Genomic DNA, 17,675 nt, shown 5'->3' with positions numbered 1-17,675 from the left:
CAAGTTTCCGAAGACGCGGACCTCAGTGAAATTATTCTTTACAAATTTCACCCTGCGGCTCCAGCAGATGACAGTAGATCACATTTCTGGATAAAACCGTGGGGAAGAATGAGGAGTTACCACTGGCCATGAGAGGGTGGAAAGCAAAACACGTGGGGGCAGTCGCATCAGGTATGACTCGCAGGTGGGGGGGTTGCGTGAGGAGGGGGTTACGGGGTTCGGTTTAATAAAAAAAAGTTACGTTAACTTACTTTGCAGGCCGTTCCGCGTCGTCAGTCAGCGTCGTCCTCTCTGCAATAGGAAGCAGCCACAGGTAGACTCCCTCCTCTCCCCTAAGCCAATCACAACGCTGCAATGGCAGCGTTGTGATTGGCTGGGACGCTGACCCCACAGGCGTTTATGGGGAGGCCATTTTCCCTATGTAGGCTGCATGCAGCCTGCATAGAGAAAACGCAGAGTGCGTATGACTGGTTTGGTCAGCCCTGGGGACGACCAAACAGTCAGCGCCCACAACAGTGGGCAAAGAAACAATATACAGGAGTATAACCCATTAACCCAGATGAGACCAGGTAAAGTTTGTAACATACAACAGTGTCTCAGCTGAAAATCATTTAGATAGGACTAAGACAACAAACGTGTTGTAGATCACAGCCAGAGGGTGATAAAGTAAGGGAGACCACAGTATAGATGATAAAGAAAAAATTTATAACTCCTTTCTTTATCATCTACACTGTCGTCTCCCTTCCTTTATCCCCTTCCTGCTGTGATCTACAACACGTTTTTTGTCTTTGTCTATCTAAATGATTTCCAGCTGAGACATTGCCTTATGTTACACAACAGTGGGGAATCCACTCCTCCCCTGCCCTCTAGCAGACACGTCTACCCGCCAGCCCACAACCAAAACCTGCCTTCTGCTGTCTCGTAGTGTGAGAAGCAGAAACATAAACTGGTATTTAACATAAAATAGCACAAAAAGGTCGAGGCAAACTACTGCAACTGTTAATATAAGTGGCTTGCTAATCTCGTGATGGTGCTCAGGAAGCCAGGAAGTACAACCCTATTAACTCCCAATTGGGCAAACGCCTAAACATAAATACAACATGTTTTGGGAATCAGCACTCATCAAAAAGTATCATAACAATCCTTTGACATTAGATCAGTCCACAGCAAAATAATATAAGGAGCAGGTTCGGACTCCAGTGAAGGTCGGAATATATTCTTTATTAGTTTTTCCAAACAATAAAATCCAAGTACACAAGTGATTTTCTCTTAGCCAACGCGCTTCATCTCATAATCAAGACTTCTTCAGGGCTAAAGATAAAACATAAGCTAATTACTAAAAACTATATATACATATGTACATCGTTAAAATCAAACATATGTTACCGTATCAAGACATTGAAACAATTCCGAGTTAGCTATCATACTGCAATACATAGAGTATTCTCGCGGACCACATAACCAATAATTACCAAAAAAGTATAAGAAGGGAGAAAAGGAAGGCATACTTTTAAATTCAACACCAGACTTAATACAGTCATTTCTATAAATAACATTACCCAAAGGTTAGATGGCTGTCAAAACGTTTATATCCGACATGCATAATGTACTTAAACATATCGCCAAAATTGACTTAAAGCATCTGTCACACAGTTAGTGATGTATACAATATGAACAATTATTGACACATACCTCAAAAAATCAGCGTTTGATCAATTGTAAAAAGTTACTCTTAATAAGATATAGCTCAGCGAGAAACATCTATTTACATTTCTTTCATTTCTGAAAAATAGTAACACAAAGTAAATTAATTTGAATTCAATTATGATCATAAATTATATTGTATAAAAGAACATATAAATTGAATTCTGTGCAGAGTAAAACTCAAACAAATATAGAGATTTGCTTTGTAAATCTCCCATGTAGGGACATAATATGTAGAATACACGTTTATAAAATAACACATTGAGTATTGCGCAAGACAGTAAATGCTAAGACAAACACCTCTTTAACAAAGTATGTTGACACGCAGCCTTGTTGCATATATACTAAAATGTTTTAATCAAAAGAGATGTTTCAAGAAACATTAGTGCAATCTATAAAGAATCATGTTAAACCTATTAATTACTATATCAAAGCACTTAAAAAATCGATTCTAATATTATACTGCTGACTTTTATATATGCATAAAACAATATGTAACACAAGACCGCCTAGAAGTGGAAATTGATACGTAGTGAAATGTATTAGGAACGCCAAAGTATAGCCTCATAATGTGTAATGACATGTATTAATAAACATGCTGAACAATCTCAAAAATATGTGAGAAAAAGAACAGAGCTCTTAATCTATACCCAAACGAATGTAAAGGAAATCATCTCATAATAAATATATATACATGTCATGTTCAGAGAAAACCTGTTTAAACTGTAAAGAAAGAAAGAAAAAAGAAGAAAAAAGAAAAATTATTCTAGTGCTAAAGCAGCACACAAAGACTCCAAATAAATAAGAGAAGCCGAACCACAAGTATCAGAGCAGCAGGTCGAACTCACCGTTTTGAGGCATGGTGGCCAGAAACAAAGAGCAGCGTCTGCGGTCAAGCAGTAAAGAACTTCGTATTGCAAAGTTGCCCATTATATAGCAACTGTTAATTGGCAAAATTGAAACACCTATGTAGGGGTATGGCAAAAGGCGCCGTATTGCTTAACGCAAAAAGTGTACATGTAGCCATGGTTACGACCCAAAAAAAGCGTGTCGGCCATTTTGAAACGGGAAAATCGACCACGAAAATAAAACGCGTCCCGAATTCCAAAGAATAGTAACATAGAACCATGGTTAAGACTCAAAACAGAACGTGTCGGCCATTCTGAAACAGAGCAATGAGTTCTAGAATAAAGCGTATCCCACATTGAGAAAAATTATATACATATATCAATGGTTGTGATTCAAGAAAAAACATGTCGGCTATTTCGGAACAGGTAATGGAATCCTTGAATAACGCATATCCCGAAGCATCGGCATCTCTCATCTCTGTTACACCATGTGCAGACTCGGCTAACCAAAATACTATGTTGATAGTATTGTGGTCTTCGAGTTCATTGTTCTGTTTTTTATTTTTTCCTTCTTTTTCTTTTCCTAATACTTATAAAGTGAAGCAAATGAGTTCCCTCATTACAGGCATTATTACGCTATTGTAGATACTAATAGGGTTGATAGCCGATTTTTGTGTTGAGTTCTTATCAACTTGTTTTTTTATAATAGTATTTTGGTTAGCCGAGTCTGCACATGGTGTAACAGAGATGAGAGATGCCGATGCTTCGGGATACGCGTTATTCAAGGATTCCATTACCTGTTCCGAAATGGCCGACATGTTTTTTCTTGAGTCGCAACCATTGATATATGTATATAATTGTTCTCAATATGGGATACGCTTTATTCTAGAACTCATTGCTCTGTTTCAGAATGGCCGACACGTTCTGTTTTGAGTCTTAACCTCTTCAGTGCTGCGCGAATTTCGCTACAGTGCTGAAGGGTTTAAAATCGTATTGGCTCATGACGGAAATGTTCCGTCATCAGCACCGGAGCACCGACGCTGATGACGGAACCGTTCCGTCATGAGCATGGAAGGGGTTAACCATGGTTCTATGTTACTATTCTTTGGAATTCGGGACACGTTTTATTTTCGTGGTCGATTTTCCCGTTTCAAAATGGCCGACACGCTTTTTTTGGGTATTGACCATAGCTACATGTACACTTTTTGCGTTAAGCAATACGGCCCCTTTTGCCATACCCCTGCACAGGCGTTTCAATTTTGCCAATTAACAGTTGATATATAATGGGCAACTTTGCAATATGAAGTTCTTTACTGCTTGAAAGCGGACGCTGCTCTTTGTTGCTGGCCACCATGCCTCAAAACGGTGAGTTCGACCTGCTGCTCTGATACTTGTTGTTCGGCTTCTCTTATTTATTCGGAGTCTTTGTGTGCTGCTTTAGCACTAGAATAATTTTTCTTTTTTCTTTCCTTCTTTACAGTTTAAACAGGTTTTCTCTGAACATGACAGGTATATATATTTTTTATGAGATGATTTCCTTTACATTCGTTTGGGTATAGATTAAGAGCTCTGTTCTTTTTCTCACATATTTTTGAGATTGTTCAGCATGTTTATTAATACATGTCAATAAACATTATGAGGCTATACTTTGGCGTTCTTAATACATTGCACTATGTATCAATTTGCACTTCTAGGAGGTCTTGTGTTACATATTGCGTTATGCATTTATAAAATGCAGCAGTATAATATTAGAATCGATTTTTTTAAGTGCTTTGGTATAGTAATTAATAGGTTTAATATGATTCTTTATCGATTGCATTAATGTTTCTTGAAACATCTCTTTTGATTAAAACATTCTAGTGTATATGCTACAAGGCTGCGTGTCAACATACTTTGTCAAAGAGGTGTTTGTCTTAGCATTTACTGTCTTGTGCAATACTCAATGTGTTATTTTATAAACGTGTATTCTACATATTATGTCCCTACATGGGAGATTTACAAAGCAAATCTCTATATTTGTTTGAGTTTTAATCTGCACAGAATTCAATTTATATGATCTTTTATACAATATAATTTATGATCCTAATTTAATTCAAATTAATTTACTTTGTGTTACTATTTTTAAGAAATGAAAGAAATGTACATAGATGTTTCTCGCTGAGCTATATCTTATTAAGAGTAACTTTTTACAATTGATCTAACGCTGATTTTTTGAGGTATGTGTCAATAATTTTTCATATTGCATACATCACTAACTGTGACAGATGCTTTAAGTCAATTTTGGCGATATGTTTTAACTACATTATGCATGTCGGATATAAACGTTGTGACTGCCATCTAACCTTTGGGTAATGTTATTTATAGAAATGACTGTATTAAGTCTGGTGTTGAATTTAAAAGTATGCCTTCCTTTTCTCCCTTCTTGTACTTTTTTGGTAATTATTGGTTATGTGGTCCGCGAGAATACTCTATGTATTGCAGTATAATAGCTAACTTGGAATGGTTTCAATGTCTTGATACTGTAACATTTGCTTGATTTTAACGATGTACATATGTATATATTGTTTTTAGTAATTAGCTTATGTTTTATCTTTAGCCCTGAAGAAGTCTCGATTATGAGACGAAACGCGTTGGCTAAGAGAAAATCACTTGTGTACTTGGATTTTATTGTTTGGATCAACTAATAAAGAATATATTCCGACCTTCAGTGGAGTCCGGACCTGCTCCTTATATTATTTTGCTTTGGACTGATCTAACGTGAAAGGATTGTTATGATACTTTTTGATGAGTGCTGATTCCAAAAAAGTTTTGGTATTTAACATACCATTTTATGTTTCTGCTTCTCGCACTGCAAGAAAGCAGCGGGGTGACGCTCCTCCGCCCACATGGAGGAGCCGCCCCTGCTTGGGGCATATTTCCAAGCCCCTATCGCCTGAGGAATGTCACTTTTAACAACGTTCCTGTTGTGATAGGTGTTTTGCCTTATTTACAAGGCGGCGTTAAGCCAGTTAACGTGTCTTTACACCACCTTGTAAATAAGGTACCCTTTCATGCTATACCTAGCGTGAATGGGGTGGGCAATGGGTGTTGCAGTGGGCATTCCACAACAACACCTATTGATTTTGACGGTGCCACTTATTTACAAAGGTGGTGTAAATAGGAGGCTGTTTCAAAATTAAGACCAGGGAAAACCTGGTCTTAACATGACAAAACGAGGAGAAATGCTTTATTTCTCTTTTTTTTGCTATTGCTATGTGTGCTGCATTGTGCACCACACAAAGAAACAGAAAACCACCATGAATGATTGTTTATGTGCAGGAAGGGTCCCTTTCTGCACACAAACAATTGTTTCAAAAATGAGAATTTGCAACTTCTATGTGTGCTGCTCAATGCAGCACACATAGAAGTTACAAATCGCAATTTGTGATTTTTTCATGTGCCTGGAAGGGACATCTTCCTGCACATAAACACACATTCCCTCAACGCAGGCATCCTTGCCGTGCCTGCACTGGCGCTCGGCAGCCTACTTTAGCGCTAGCGCTAGAAAAATGCAGGGGTGCGCCATATCTTTGAAAATCCAGTGCAACTCTGTGTGTACGGAATGGAGGAGCATGACGTTAGCATTTTGTGCATAACGCCACGCTCTAACATTCCCTTGTAAATATGCCACTTGGTGCATTGCTACCCTGACAGGAAAAAGAACAAATCGCCCTTCCCTATGCTACCCTTTTGTCTTCCCCTCTCTATGCGAGCACAATACATTTTCTTGAGCCCCAAACTGTTGCTGTTTTGAGTTTTACAAGAAAAGACAATTTCCTGCCAATCTAGAACTTTCTCCCAGATAACTTTCACTTTCATTGTCAGTAGATATTAGCACCCCAGCTCAAAAATAGCTTAATAAAAAAGGGAAAATGTGGGGTGGTAGTCGTCATTTTCCCTGTAATTCTTCATTTCTCAGCAGAACCTAAGGGTTTGACATATAATCTTCGGTAAATCCACCCCACCCAGAGTTAACACGTTTTTGGGTGAAATCTGGGCACCCATAAGGAGGCCTACAGTAGGGTGTGTTAATTTATCCGATGCTGGATTCCTTTTCGATGCAGACTTCCAACGCTAGAAATGAGGAATAAAAATGCAAATTGGTATTTTGAGCAGAAATTTCCACTTATTCCCCACATTTTGAACCCTTTTAGCTGGTGACAGTGCCCGGATAAAATATCAGAGGTGTGAGGTTGTGCTAAATTTATAATCCTAAATTAGGTGGAAACTCCTGTTTTTCCAGATTCTGGGTTATTGGATAAATCATATTGATTGCCTCTGTACCACAACTCCCTGCCTTTTTGCATACCGCAGAGATGGTAAACTCCCATGCTACTGCCACACAAGTAGGGCAAAACTGGCCTAAATAATAGGCTCCCTCTCACTCTATAAGTCAAGGAATCTATTGTTTACTTTCGGTTTGATCCTTATGAAATTGATGGCACAGGATTTTGAACTTTCCACTTCTGCAACAGTGGAGAACCACCAATGGATATTTCTCCTCTGTCAATCTCTCTTGTTATGGCCGAACTCCCTAGCCAAAGCTGTCAGAAGCTGGGACTTGCAAAACAATGTCCAAATGGAAGGGTTTCAATGAAATAAAAAATTGAACCTTGGCGGTGACAACAGCAGCACTGAAATCAAGGGCCTTATTTAGAGTTTGACTGACAAGTTACTCCAACACAAATTTCATGGATATCTTGTTTGTCTTATTACAAGTACTGTAGGACATAAGACACTATTAATAAGGAGTATAGGCTATCCATCACATTTGTGATAGAGTGAGCCATTCGTCAAACTCTAAATCATGCTTCAAGTCATATAGGTAGACATTGGAATTCCTTTTTATCTTGATGTGGCCAAAGGTTTCCAAGAACTACCATGTGGTCCAGAGGGAATCCACGTTTTTCGCAAATGTGTTTTTTTTGGTTTATTGAACTGCACACATAGAATGCATATGGTAGCTATTTGTATATGCAGAGAATAATAGGGCAAGTATGAGTGATCGCTGTGTATATTTCAGATATCCTTAAGATTTGTATCCTGTTTCTTTCACATGCCCTTCCACTCCTTCCATCATAGGAATTTCCCCTGATCCTAAGAGCACTTCAAGTACCACTTTAAGAACCCTTGTCATATACTTCACTGAAGTTCCTGTCCCTGAGCACTATTCTTGGTAGTTACCACATTGTATAAAATACTAGAAAAAATGGACCCTTTATGTTCAGATCTATACATCTTTCTCATTTCTAGAGGCACCAGTACATGGTCTCTCCCTGGTGTTTGTACCAATAGAGAGGTCATAGTTCCACTGTAGTTTGAAACTGTGTCTGGGAGCTTCAGCAAAATTTGAGGTATAAGATCCCCAGCAGCACCAGAGCATGTGGATGGCGTACAACCCCATTCTCTGAACACTTCCACATAGTTCTGGAAACCCATCTCTTCAAGCCAAATTTGGTCTCAGTTTAACTATCTAGATGTCAGACCACCCTTAAAGAGTAGCTCTTCCCACTGTATATTTAACCCCTGTCCAATCCAAATCTCTGCCACTCCCATCTTTTGATCTTCATTATAGCAGTTTTCCACCTATACCCTGCCCTTGACTCTGTATCCCCAGGCCACTCCCCTTTTCTCTCTTAATCTGCAGTGCCTACAGTAAAAACATCTTGAACAATGTCCTGTTGATTTGAAGCTAATGCCTCGTAGCTACAGAAAATGTCCTTGGGACAGGCACCTCACCCGAGTGTGTAGATGTTCCTCTTCTTCTACATGGGAGATGTATGGTTATTTACTATTGTGCTGATTATGGTGGTTGTCTGGTAAGAATAAATATGGCAACCACTTGCTGGGTGCGGGCGCATAGTACCCAGTATGCTCCCGTTTAAGGACCTTATATAGAGGCTCAGTCACTTAGTGACCTGTTACTGAGTAAGGCGCATTGGCAACCACGCATACTAAAGTGTGTACTGAATGTAGAATGTTGGTGAATCTCATATTAGTAAGGATTATACTTATTACAATTATAAGAATTAGCGTAAACACTTTTCTGTAAGGAAGACAATGTCTTAGTTGTATCTTATTGCTATGCAATATGCAGACAAGTTAGGCCCTGTAGGCTCCTAACTGAAAGGTAATTTGTAAGAGTAGTCAGTGAAGATCTGTAGTCTATTTAGTAAGGCCCTACAGTCTACATTATATATAATTATGTTTCACGTGACACAATAAATGATGTTATAAGTAAATCTCTTCCTCCATGCAACCACACAACAGGATAAAAACAATTGTTGTAGGTACTCTGGATGTCTGCTATATGCTGTGAAAATCAAAATGAGAGGTATTACACATCAGTGCTTGAGGTCATTGTATCTCATATGCGTTGCTCAGCTGAATGTATACCCAGTTGCCCTGGTGTAACTCTATTGTCAGTCCTATCATTTGATTTGCAATATCCATTTTTTCCCAGAATGTTGATCTACTGACATTGTCAACAGCATTTGATGAGTTATTAAATGTGGTGAAATTGTTTGTCACTTGTGTATGACATGTTGGCACAAATTTTGAAGCCAGGCACTTGCCTATTGTAAGTGAGTCATTCAAAATGAAGGGCTTTTGGTGTAAGATACCTTGCCTCAGAATTGCCCAAATAGAAGAGGGTACCCAATTAAACAACTCTTATCCGAGTTCTGTTGAAACATGAATAATTACATAGGAGCTGTTGTTCACAAAATTTCATTTAGGAAATTGGAATACAGATATGTGCATTGTTTAGTCATACAGTCAATACATTGTACGATATTAACATCAATCAGTCAATTTTCCCTTGAGAAGAAAGTAACATTTTCTTGGTGTCAAGGGCCAATTATTTATTTCAGTACTAATTATATTTCAGTGTTCCAGTTATGGTAAAAAGTCTATGATGGTAGGCTACATCTGAAATGCAAATCAACTATAACTGCAACAATAATAATAATACATCATACATAAATCCACAGCCCACTTTAATGCAATACTAAAATGTTCACATATTCACCTGCCATTTGCAGGAAAACTTTGGTCACCTATTCACGCACCCACACACCACGTCACAGTTGGTGAAATTGATACGTCACCATTGGTGAAATTGAAAATCCTTGCTTTCTGACAGAAGTGTTAACTAAATCAGTTGGATAATCCACCGTTAGAACATTCTCATTCAAACTATGTTGGGGAAATTTCCCCAGTAGATTCTACTCCAGATGTACAACTTAAAAAAAAAAACCAACCAGGGGGCGTCCTGATCACCAAGTCACAGGGGCGTACTATGTAATGGGTCATGAGCGGAAATGGATGTCACACTCAGGAGAACATTCCCAGTGGATGGTCCAAGTTAGCCTGGAGATGCAACACTCTTTATATGGCTATTTGCTAATTTTATGGGTACTGTAGTTACAAGGTTCTATGCATGATTTGACTAACCTAAGTGTATCAATTTTGTGAGAGGGAAACCAATAAGATATGTTAAAGAAAGTTAAGAAAAACAAATGCTTAAGGGGGTACACAACAAATACACCTCTAACTCTCATTTGTATATTTAGAGGCTCGGGTCGCCAATTATAGCACTGCTTGGAGTTACTTTCTCTGGATACTGCCTCATTATATCCTCACTCGCCCTGTCACAAGGACCATTTTGCAGCACTGTCACTGGCTGGACATACCCTTTCAAGGACACACCCGGCAGGTAAGAACCAGTTATGCATCAAACATGAAAGGAGGCAGAGGCAATTTCATGACACACAAATGCTGTTGTCTTCTATTTAATGCATGTGGTGAACAGTCTACAGAGGTGTAAACAGACCCAATGTCTAGAGACCGATTTTGAATCAGTTCTCTTTATACAGCCAACAGTACTAAGATTTCTGGGTATGTAGTTTCTTGTTGCTTAGATTCTGTTTTGTTTGTATATATAGGACCTACAATTTCCAGCATGCTAAGTGTTGTTGACTGACAAATTAGGAGTGGCTGAAAGTCGCCCTTGTTAGAGGGAGGCTGACAGCAATGCATATATTTGGATTATGCAAGAAAAATCTTATGTAATTCCTGAATATAGAGGTTGTGTATTTTGCATATTTAAAAAAAAAATGTATACGCTTTTTCACATAATTCTTTTTTCACTGAATACCATTGAAAATTTCTTGGGTGAACTGTGACACTGATGTCTGCTACTATCACAAGGCAGGTTATGCTTGAATGAGTCTTCTGTCCTCGTGTTCAGTTTTCACATGAGCTACTGGCGAAGTACATATCCCAGATTAAGAATTATTTCACCTCAGTTCAGAAATCTACACTTATGACGCAAGTAAACAAAATTGCAATTTTGCACACTCCTACCGTACACATCATGTAATAGTGTAAAATAAGTTTGACTGTAACAGTGTTCACTTCAGAATCTTCTGTTGTGATCTTTAATGAATATTTGTGGTTGAAAAAATGCTATTTGCCATCTTGCTCCCTTGACTACATGGATTGTGTAAGTGTAGAAGCCAAAACACATGGGTGCACATGCATCAATATTGCTTTTTGCGATTCCTTAATTGCAAAAAATAAGGAATCGCAATTAAGGAATTGCAAATTGCAATGCATCAAGAAATTGCTAAAAAATAGCGATTTCTTAAAATTCCTTAATTGCGATTCTCTAATTGAGAATCGCAATTAAGGAATACCTCTCCATCCATTCCTATGGGCCTAGAGGCCCATAGGAATGAATGGGAAGACATTCTTAATTTGCGATTCTCCATTAGAGAATCGCAAATTGAGAATGCAATTTCAAGGGTGCAGGGGTGTCCAAAGGACACCCTGTTGCACCCCTGAAAGCTGCCTATAAGTACATTTTGCACACACACATGCCCCAAGGGCATGTGTGTGTGTAAAATGGAACTTTGAAAAATCCACTTTAGAGCATTTTTCTAAATTTTCACAAATTACCATGAAGGTCAACTTCATGGTAATTTGCTCCCCTTATTTGCGAATTCGCAAATTTTTTAAGTTTGATGCATTGCATTTAAGGAATCTCAATTTGAGATCCTTAAATGCAATCGCAATTTAAGAAATCGCAATTTTGCGATTTCTTAAATTACGAAAGGTACAAAAATGGTGATGCATCCCAAAAATTGAAATTGCATTCGCAAACGGCCGAATTTTGCGATTCACACCATTTGCGAATGCAATTTACAATGATGCATGTGCCCCATGAACTTATTTGAACTTTGCAGGTTTCTACATGGACACAATAAAGTGTATGTTGTTAAAAATGTTTAATAGTTTACAATTTCGTTTAGGACTTATCATACATTCTTGAAATGTCTCTTGAAATATCCTGATAATTTACCAGTAATCTTTATTTTGCTGAGTTCTAGTTTTTCTTGTCTTATACCTTAAACACAAGAGGCAAGTCCTCATCCTGAGACACAAATTCCTAAGAGCGCTCTGGCCCACTTAAACATCCCTACTTAACCAGAAGGTCCTTTTAGCTGCTGAGAGGTAAGAGGGGGAAACAACCACAACTAAATTTCAATACAGTATACCCATTTTGGTTACGTAATAACCTCTCAACAACTGAAATTTGGATTAGTAAATTTAAATTATAAATTCAGAAACAGATTGGTGTAAATCAGTCTCAGCATTATAGTAAAGAAATATAGGACAAACAGAATGACTTCAAAACTCCTAAAGAGATGTACCCAATATAATAAAAAGCATACGACTTTGGTTATGATGATGCAAGTAATTAGGAAAAATAATAGAACATTAAGGGCCTCATTGCGATGTCGGTCGCAAAGGTTCCGAACGGCATTCGAATTTTCCTAACCAGTGTCGGAACCCATTTTTCCGACCGGCTCAGAAACATTTCCAACCGACCGATTACGATTAAAAGTAATGTGCGGTCTTACCGATTTGGTTCCAACCCGTATTCGGAGACTCCTAGTTGGTCATAGCTAAATCGTACAGCTTTACGGACTGTGTTTCCGACCAACATATTAAATTGTCGGATTGGACAGCCTTTCCGAATCAGTCTGTCCGACATGGAACTCTGTCAGAAACTGACTTTGGGGTCGGAAGCAGGGCCCCCTTCACCCAGAGGCCTCTGGTTGGGGCCTCTGGGGGAACCCAGAGTCCCCTCTTTACAACCATGCACGGAGTGGCTGGCACCATGGGGTGCCTCCGACAGGGTGCAAGGTTTTCCGCAACCACCACTTTTTTCAATGGGAGCCTGTGTTGTCGGTCAGAACACAGACTTCCATTGAAGTCAATGGGAGTCCAACTGAAAGGTGTTTGAAACCATCGTAATCGGTCAGTTGAACTCGTCGAACCCAAGTCGGTCTGAACCATTCCGAAAAGGAGTCGGTCGGAATGCTTTCCGACTGACATCGTAATGAGGCCCTAAATTGCATCAAATGATTTTCAAAGGAAAGCACGAGCACGCTATCTCTCAAGCACTGCCATAAAAAGGGACAACCCTAAACTAGGAAACATAAGTAAAGTGAAAAAGAGAAAGGTGTCAGCTGTCAGATGATTCTTCAGTAGAAGAAACCCCAACAAAGAGTCAAGTAGCATGAGCCACACAAAGCAGTACTGGAGGTCGGCACCCCATGAAGTCCTAAGATGTCTGTCTGACCCCCACAACATTACAGCATAAGACATTAGTTGCATTCAAGGTAAATCACGTGATCAGCTCCATTAACTTTCCACAAATCCCGCAAAAAAATTGGTTTCTGACACCACCTTTCCCTATTGATGTGTTGCTACTCCATTCATCCTTGGCCATTCTTCTCCTCTTAGATGGGAACTCGCCTTCTTCCTTGTTACAGCGTTTCTCCTTGCTAAGATCCATCTTCTACCTTGCTATATAACTAAAACACTAACTTCCTATACCAAATAATGAAGCCTTGTCCGTACCTGCAGTGTAAAGGAAAATGCAAGCAAACACATTCTATATTGAATGTTAAATACAAATTAATGTTAGACTGGAAACATGAGCTTGCACTGAAACTATGCCTGAGACCGCAAAATCATGGCAACTTAGTTGTGCACAGGGTTACAAATACATGCACATTTCTAAACATATAGTAAATTCAATTTCTTAATCAATGAATAAAAAACACAACAGATTACAAAACAATGTCATTTCAAAATACACCAGCGTGAATATAATTTCTTGCTACAAAGTATAAACATCTAAACACTAGCCTGCACATACATACCATACTATTAACTTTACAATGAGACAGGTTATAATCTTAGTTTTCTCTCAGAGCATTAATATATAAGTTTTTCAGGAATTCCCATTAATCACATTTCTAGGCACACAGATTATACTTCTCATGAGTTTTCAGATGGAGGTCTTAAAATATACAATATGCCATCTTCTATTAGTATCATTAATCACTCAGAATATATATGAGTGCTGACTATGTAATTATAATGCACCCCTACAGTATCTTAGGATAAAAGAAAAATCACACCGCTCCCACACTATATTCCATAACTGAGAAGAAAGACAATTCGCTTTTGGATACTGTAGGTTGCCCCTCTTCCTTTTCTGTCCCATGGCCCAGCTCCGTCAACCATAACACTGTCCTTCATTCATTGCGCCAAGAGCGAGATACTAAACCCAAAATATCCCAGAATCCCCATTTGTTGTCTCCAAAAAGTGTTAGGGTAATGTAACATATGGCACTTTAGGGTTTTAGAGATTCCTCTGGGGAATTGAGCTATAGGAGCTAGCAAAGGCAAAGTATGATGCTTAGTTCAGAACAATAAAAGCCCCCATTTCTTAAAAACAATCTTCATGGCTGTGTTTGGCTCACCATAAACATATATGCACCTAGTAGTTAGCTTCAAGCTTGCCAACAAAGAAGGGCCTTTCTGCGCCAGCAGCACCATTTATATGATGTAGAAGTACTGTGATGTGTTCACCCTGCAGTGTTAATGAATGGCCACAAGGGAGTTGTCACTAGCTGCTCCTTCCTAGCAGAGGTCCATCATTCACCTAAGTGGCCAGGTGGCTGAACTCTACTTTCAATAGGGCATCCCGTCACTCTAAACCTTAATACTGTCCATTACTTACTACCTCCTACTAACACAGCAGACTTCCTCTGCTGTCATTTCCAGTATTGTAGCCCACTCACAATTGTCAGCAAATTTGTAGTCCTCAGACCTCTTTAACTGAGGTTGACTACTGCAAGTGCCTCAACAAGCCCTGTAACATTGACCCCCAATCTCAGATGAGCGGTCACGGTATGGAAACATAATGCGCATGTCTGGTTGCGGTACAAAAATGGTTGTCAGTGCTGTGGCTCCAAAGAGTCTGTAGCCCGCTCAGTGCATCACAGCTGTTCTCTATGGAAAGCATTCTCTACATGGTGCAATAGCCAGCTGGAATAATGATTTTAAGAATGGGTTGTGATTTGAATTCAAGATATTCCCCTTAAAAAATGACCTAAAGTGTCACAAATGAACATATAAATTTAATCATACGAACAATCAGGGCTTTAAGTGTCCAGGTCTGAGCACCGGCAGTTATTTTCAGGGGCCCTTGCAACGGGTCTCTATCGGGCTCTATTTTCGGGCCTCCCAAAGGTAGTCCGTTTTCTTTTTTTTCTTGGATTGCAGTGAGAGCATACACATCTATTTGCGCATGCTTATTTTGCTCACTACTGAGTAGTGGAGGTCAAGGCATGACATCATGCCAGTTGAGCTGCTTTGTAGGAGGAAGGGAAATCCTTTAAAGAGAGCAATTTTCTCTCAGGATTTCCCTTCTATTTTTACAGTTAGTGACAGCCATTGACAAAGCCAATAGTCCTGACTTGTAGGTATGATGTTACTTTTTGTATCATATATCTGGATGCAATGTCAGAGACCACAAAATACAAATTGGTCGGCACACTATGCTAATTCCAGATGTTTGGCTTACATGGTTTTAAGCCAGGCCCTTAATTACATAGGCCACGCCCCTTCGAGAGACCCCTCAGATTTTTTATCCCACTTAAAGACCGGCAAACAATGAAGTGGGCTAATCAAAAACAACATGACTGCTTATGGTGCCAATGATGAAGGGGCTCAAAGAAGCCATGGGCTGAAAGGGACAAACCCAAAGCCCTATTCAATTCTTCAAGTATATGTATATATCTAAGTTATGTGGTGATATGCAATGTTTTTTTCAGTGGGTAAAGCTGTCTATAACCAGACCTAAAAAGAAAGACAGATTTGCAAGCATACTTTTGGATTCACTTGCATAAATAAGGGGTTTGAAAATGCGTGCAAAGGTAGAACGCACAAGGCAAAATCATGATTGTAGAACTTCCCGAGATACTACATTCAGATTCCTTTGTGTGGAATTCTTTCTCGTGTACATGTTAGATAGACCAAAGAAAGTTAACAAAATCAATCACCATCTTACAAAAGACTGTTAAACCAAAGTTAACAAAGTCAATCTGCGTTTTACACAACACTGGTAATTAATCCTTACACCTTAGGCATTCTTAGTGCAAGGCAGTGAAAGCGGGAGCACAATAGGTGAATTGCACTGTAGTGGAAAATGGCCACTGCAAGAGATGACCTTTTCAAGATGCCTAAATAAATGCCAATGGGTTTTGTTTCCTCAGAACTCCAGGAATAGCAATATAGACAAGCACTGGCAAAGCCAATCAGTCTGGCGTTGGCTGGCCGTTTTTGGCCTTTCCAATTTTTGTTAGATTTGGACATTGCTTTTGTAAATTTTTCTTGTTGAGGGTGATGCTAGGCGCTCAACGATATATATTAAACAAAATGCCTAAAAGCATAAATATTTTTTAGTTTCAAAAAGCTCTGGAGTACAAAGAAATACTTTGTGTGTGGATGTGCTTCTTGTGAAAGAGCAAAATAAGCTCAGTCATAAAAAGTCAGCCAATGACTGAAGTGGGCTGACCCACTGCCCATGCAGTATGCTCTAGGGAGTGGGAAAAAATGTGAATGACAAACAACAGATCATTAGATGAAAAGAACGTGTTGAAAGCCCTTAAAAGAAAATATATTATACATATAATTTTACCAAAATCAAAAGGTCTTGGCTAATATCAGACCTAACAGAAAGTGGGTCCGCATGACTGCCAGACTCTTTCTACAACATGAACAGATGCACTGGCCAGCTCAAGCAGTCTAATTTGCTGCCAGGTTTTCCACTTTTCATAGAGTGGCAGCATAGTCTCCGGCGTTGCAATTCCATTTAACAGATTCAGTGCTATGTTCTAACGCAAAACGAGACTTGTGAACAATCAGTGTTCCATTATGAACGTTCATTTTAGTTTTGCTGACAGTATAATGCTGCTATCCAGTATTCATTACATACATTAGAACTTAAATGCACAAGCTCTAATCATGTGTGCAACCTACTATTGTATTTTTGACCTGGTTGATACAGCTCGAGAGACAGTTAAAACCTATAAAAAGCAAACAAAATGGTCATTAACTGACAAACACACTGACTTGAACTGTAGCAGGAGCTACGGCAATCTCTTGTTTACTTTTCACTATCATGGATACCAAAATTGATAGATTGCTAAAGCTGTTTGATGATTGCCTTCTATTGAAATTATACATGTGTGCTTGTTACCATATTGTTAAAGAATTATACTCCTTGACATCACTGTTTTAAACATTAACCAGTCACAAGACCTTTTCTTCAAGGGCTTCAGTAACAAAATCACCTCCTTATTCAGAAACTCAACCCCATCACCATTGCATCTGAACTTCCCATCATGGCCAATAAACAAACTCTGACTTCTTGGCCTGCTGTAACCAAGGTTGAAATCGCTACTACCATAAAGATCATCACTTGAGGGCTCGATTTGACCCTTTCCCCATCATGCTTTCACCAAAGGACCAAACTCATCCTCAATGCCTCCATCGACTCGTTCTCGGACAATTGGAAAGATGTCACCGTTATGCCTCATCTCAAGAAACCATCCACTGATCGAGCCATGCTTTCGAACTACAAGACCCATGTACCTCCTACCATACCAGGCAAAGGTTTTAGAGAACCTAATCAACCAGCGCTTCACTGCCCACCTC

At 39.1% G+C, this 17,675-nt stretch overlaps 1 protein-coding gene across 1 annotated transcript in view; it reads left to right on the top strand.

The window, feature by feature from the left end:
- The window catches only part of TM4SF18 (transmembrane 4 L six family member 18), a 180,038-nt gene that overhangs the window by 69,127 nt on the left and 93,236 nt on the right, over positions 1 to 17,675 (top strand). Inside the window, exon 3 of the mRNA XM_078666354.1 lies at positions 10,166 to 10,308. Coding sequence (XP_078522480.1) covers positions 10,166 to 10,308 — 143 coding nt within the window. The remainder of the gene's footprint in view (positions 1 to 10,165; positions 10,309 to 17,675) is intronic.

The sequence above is a fragment of the Lissotriton helveticus genome, chromosome 11 (assembly GCF_964261635.1).
Source record: "Lissotriton helveticus chromosome 11, aLisHel1.1, whole genome shotgun sequence".
Classification (NCBI taxonomy): Eukaryota; Metazoa; Chordata; class Amphibia; order Caudata; family Salamandridae; genus Lissotriton; species Lissotriton helveticus.
The sequence above is the reverse complement of the archived record's forward strand: the minus strand, read 5'-3'. Positions and strand labels throughout refer to the sequence as shown.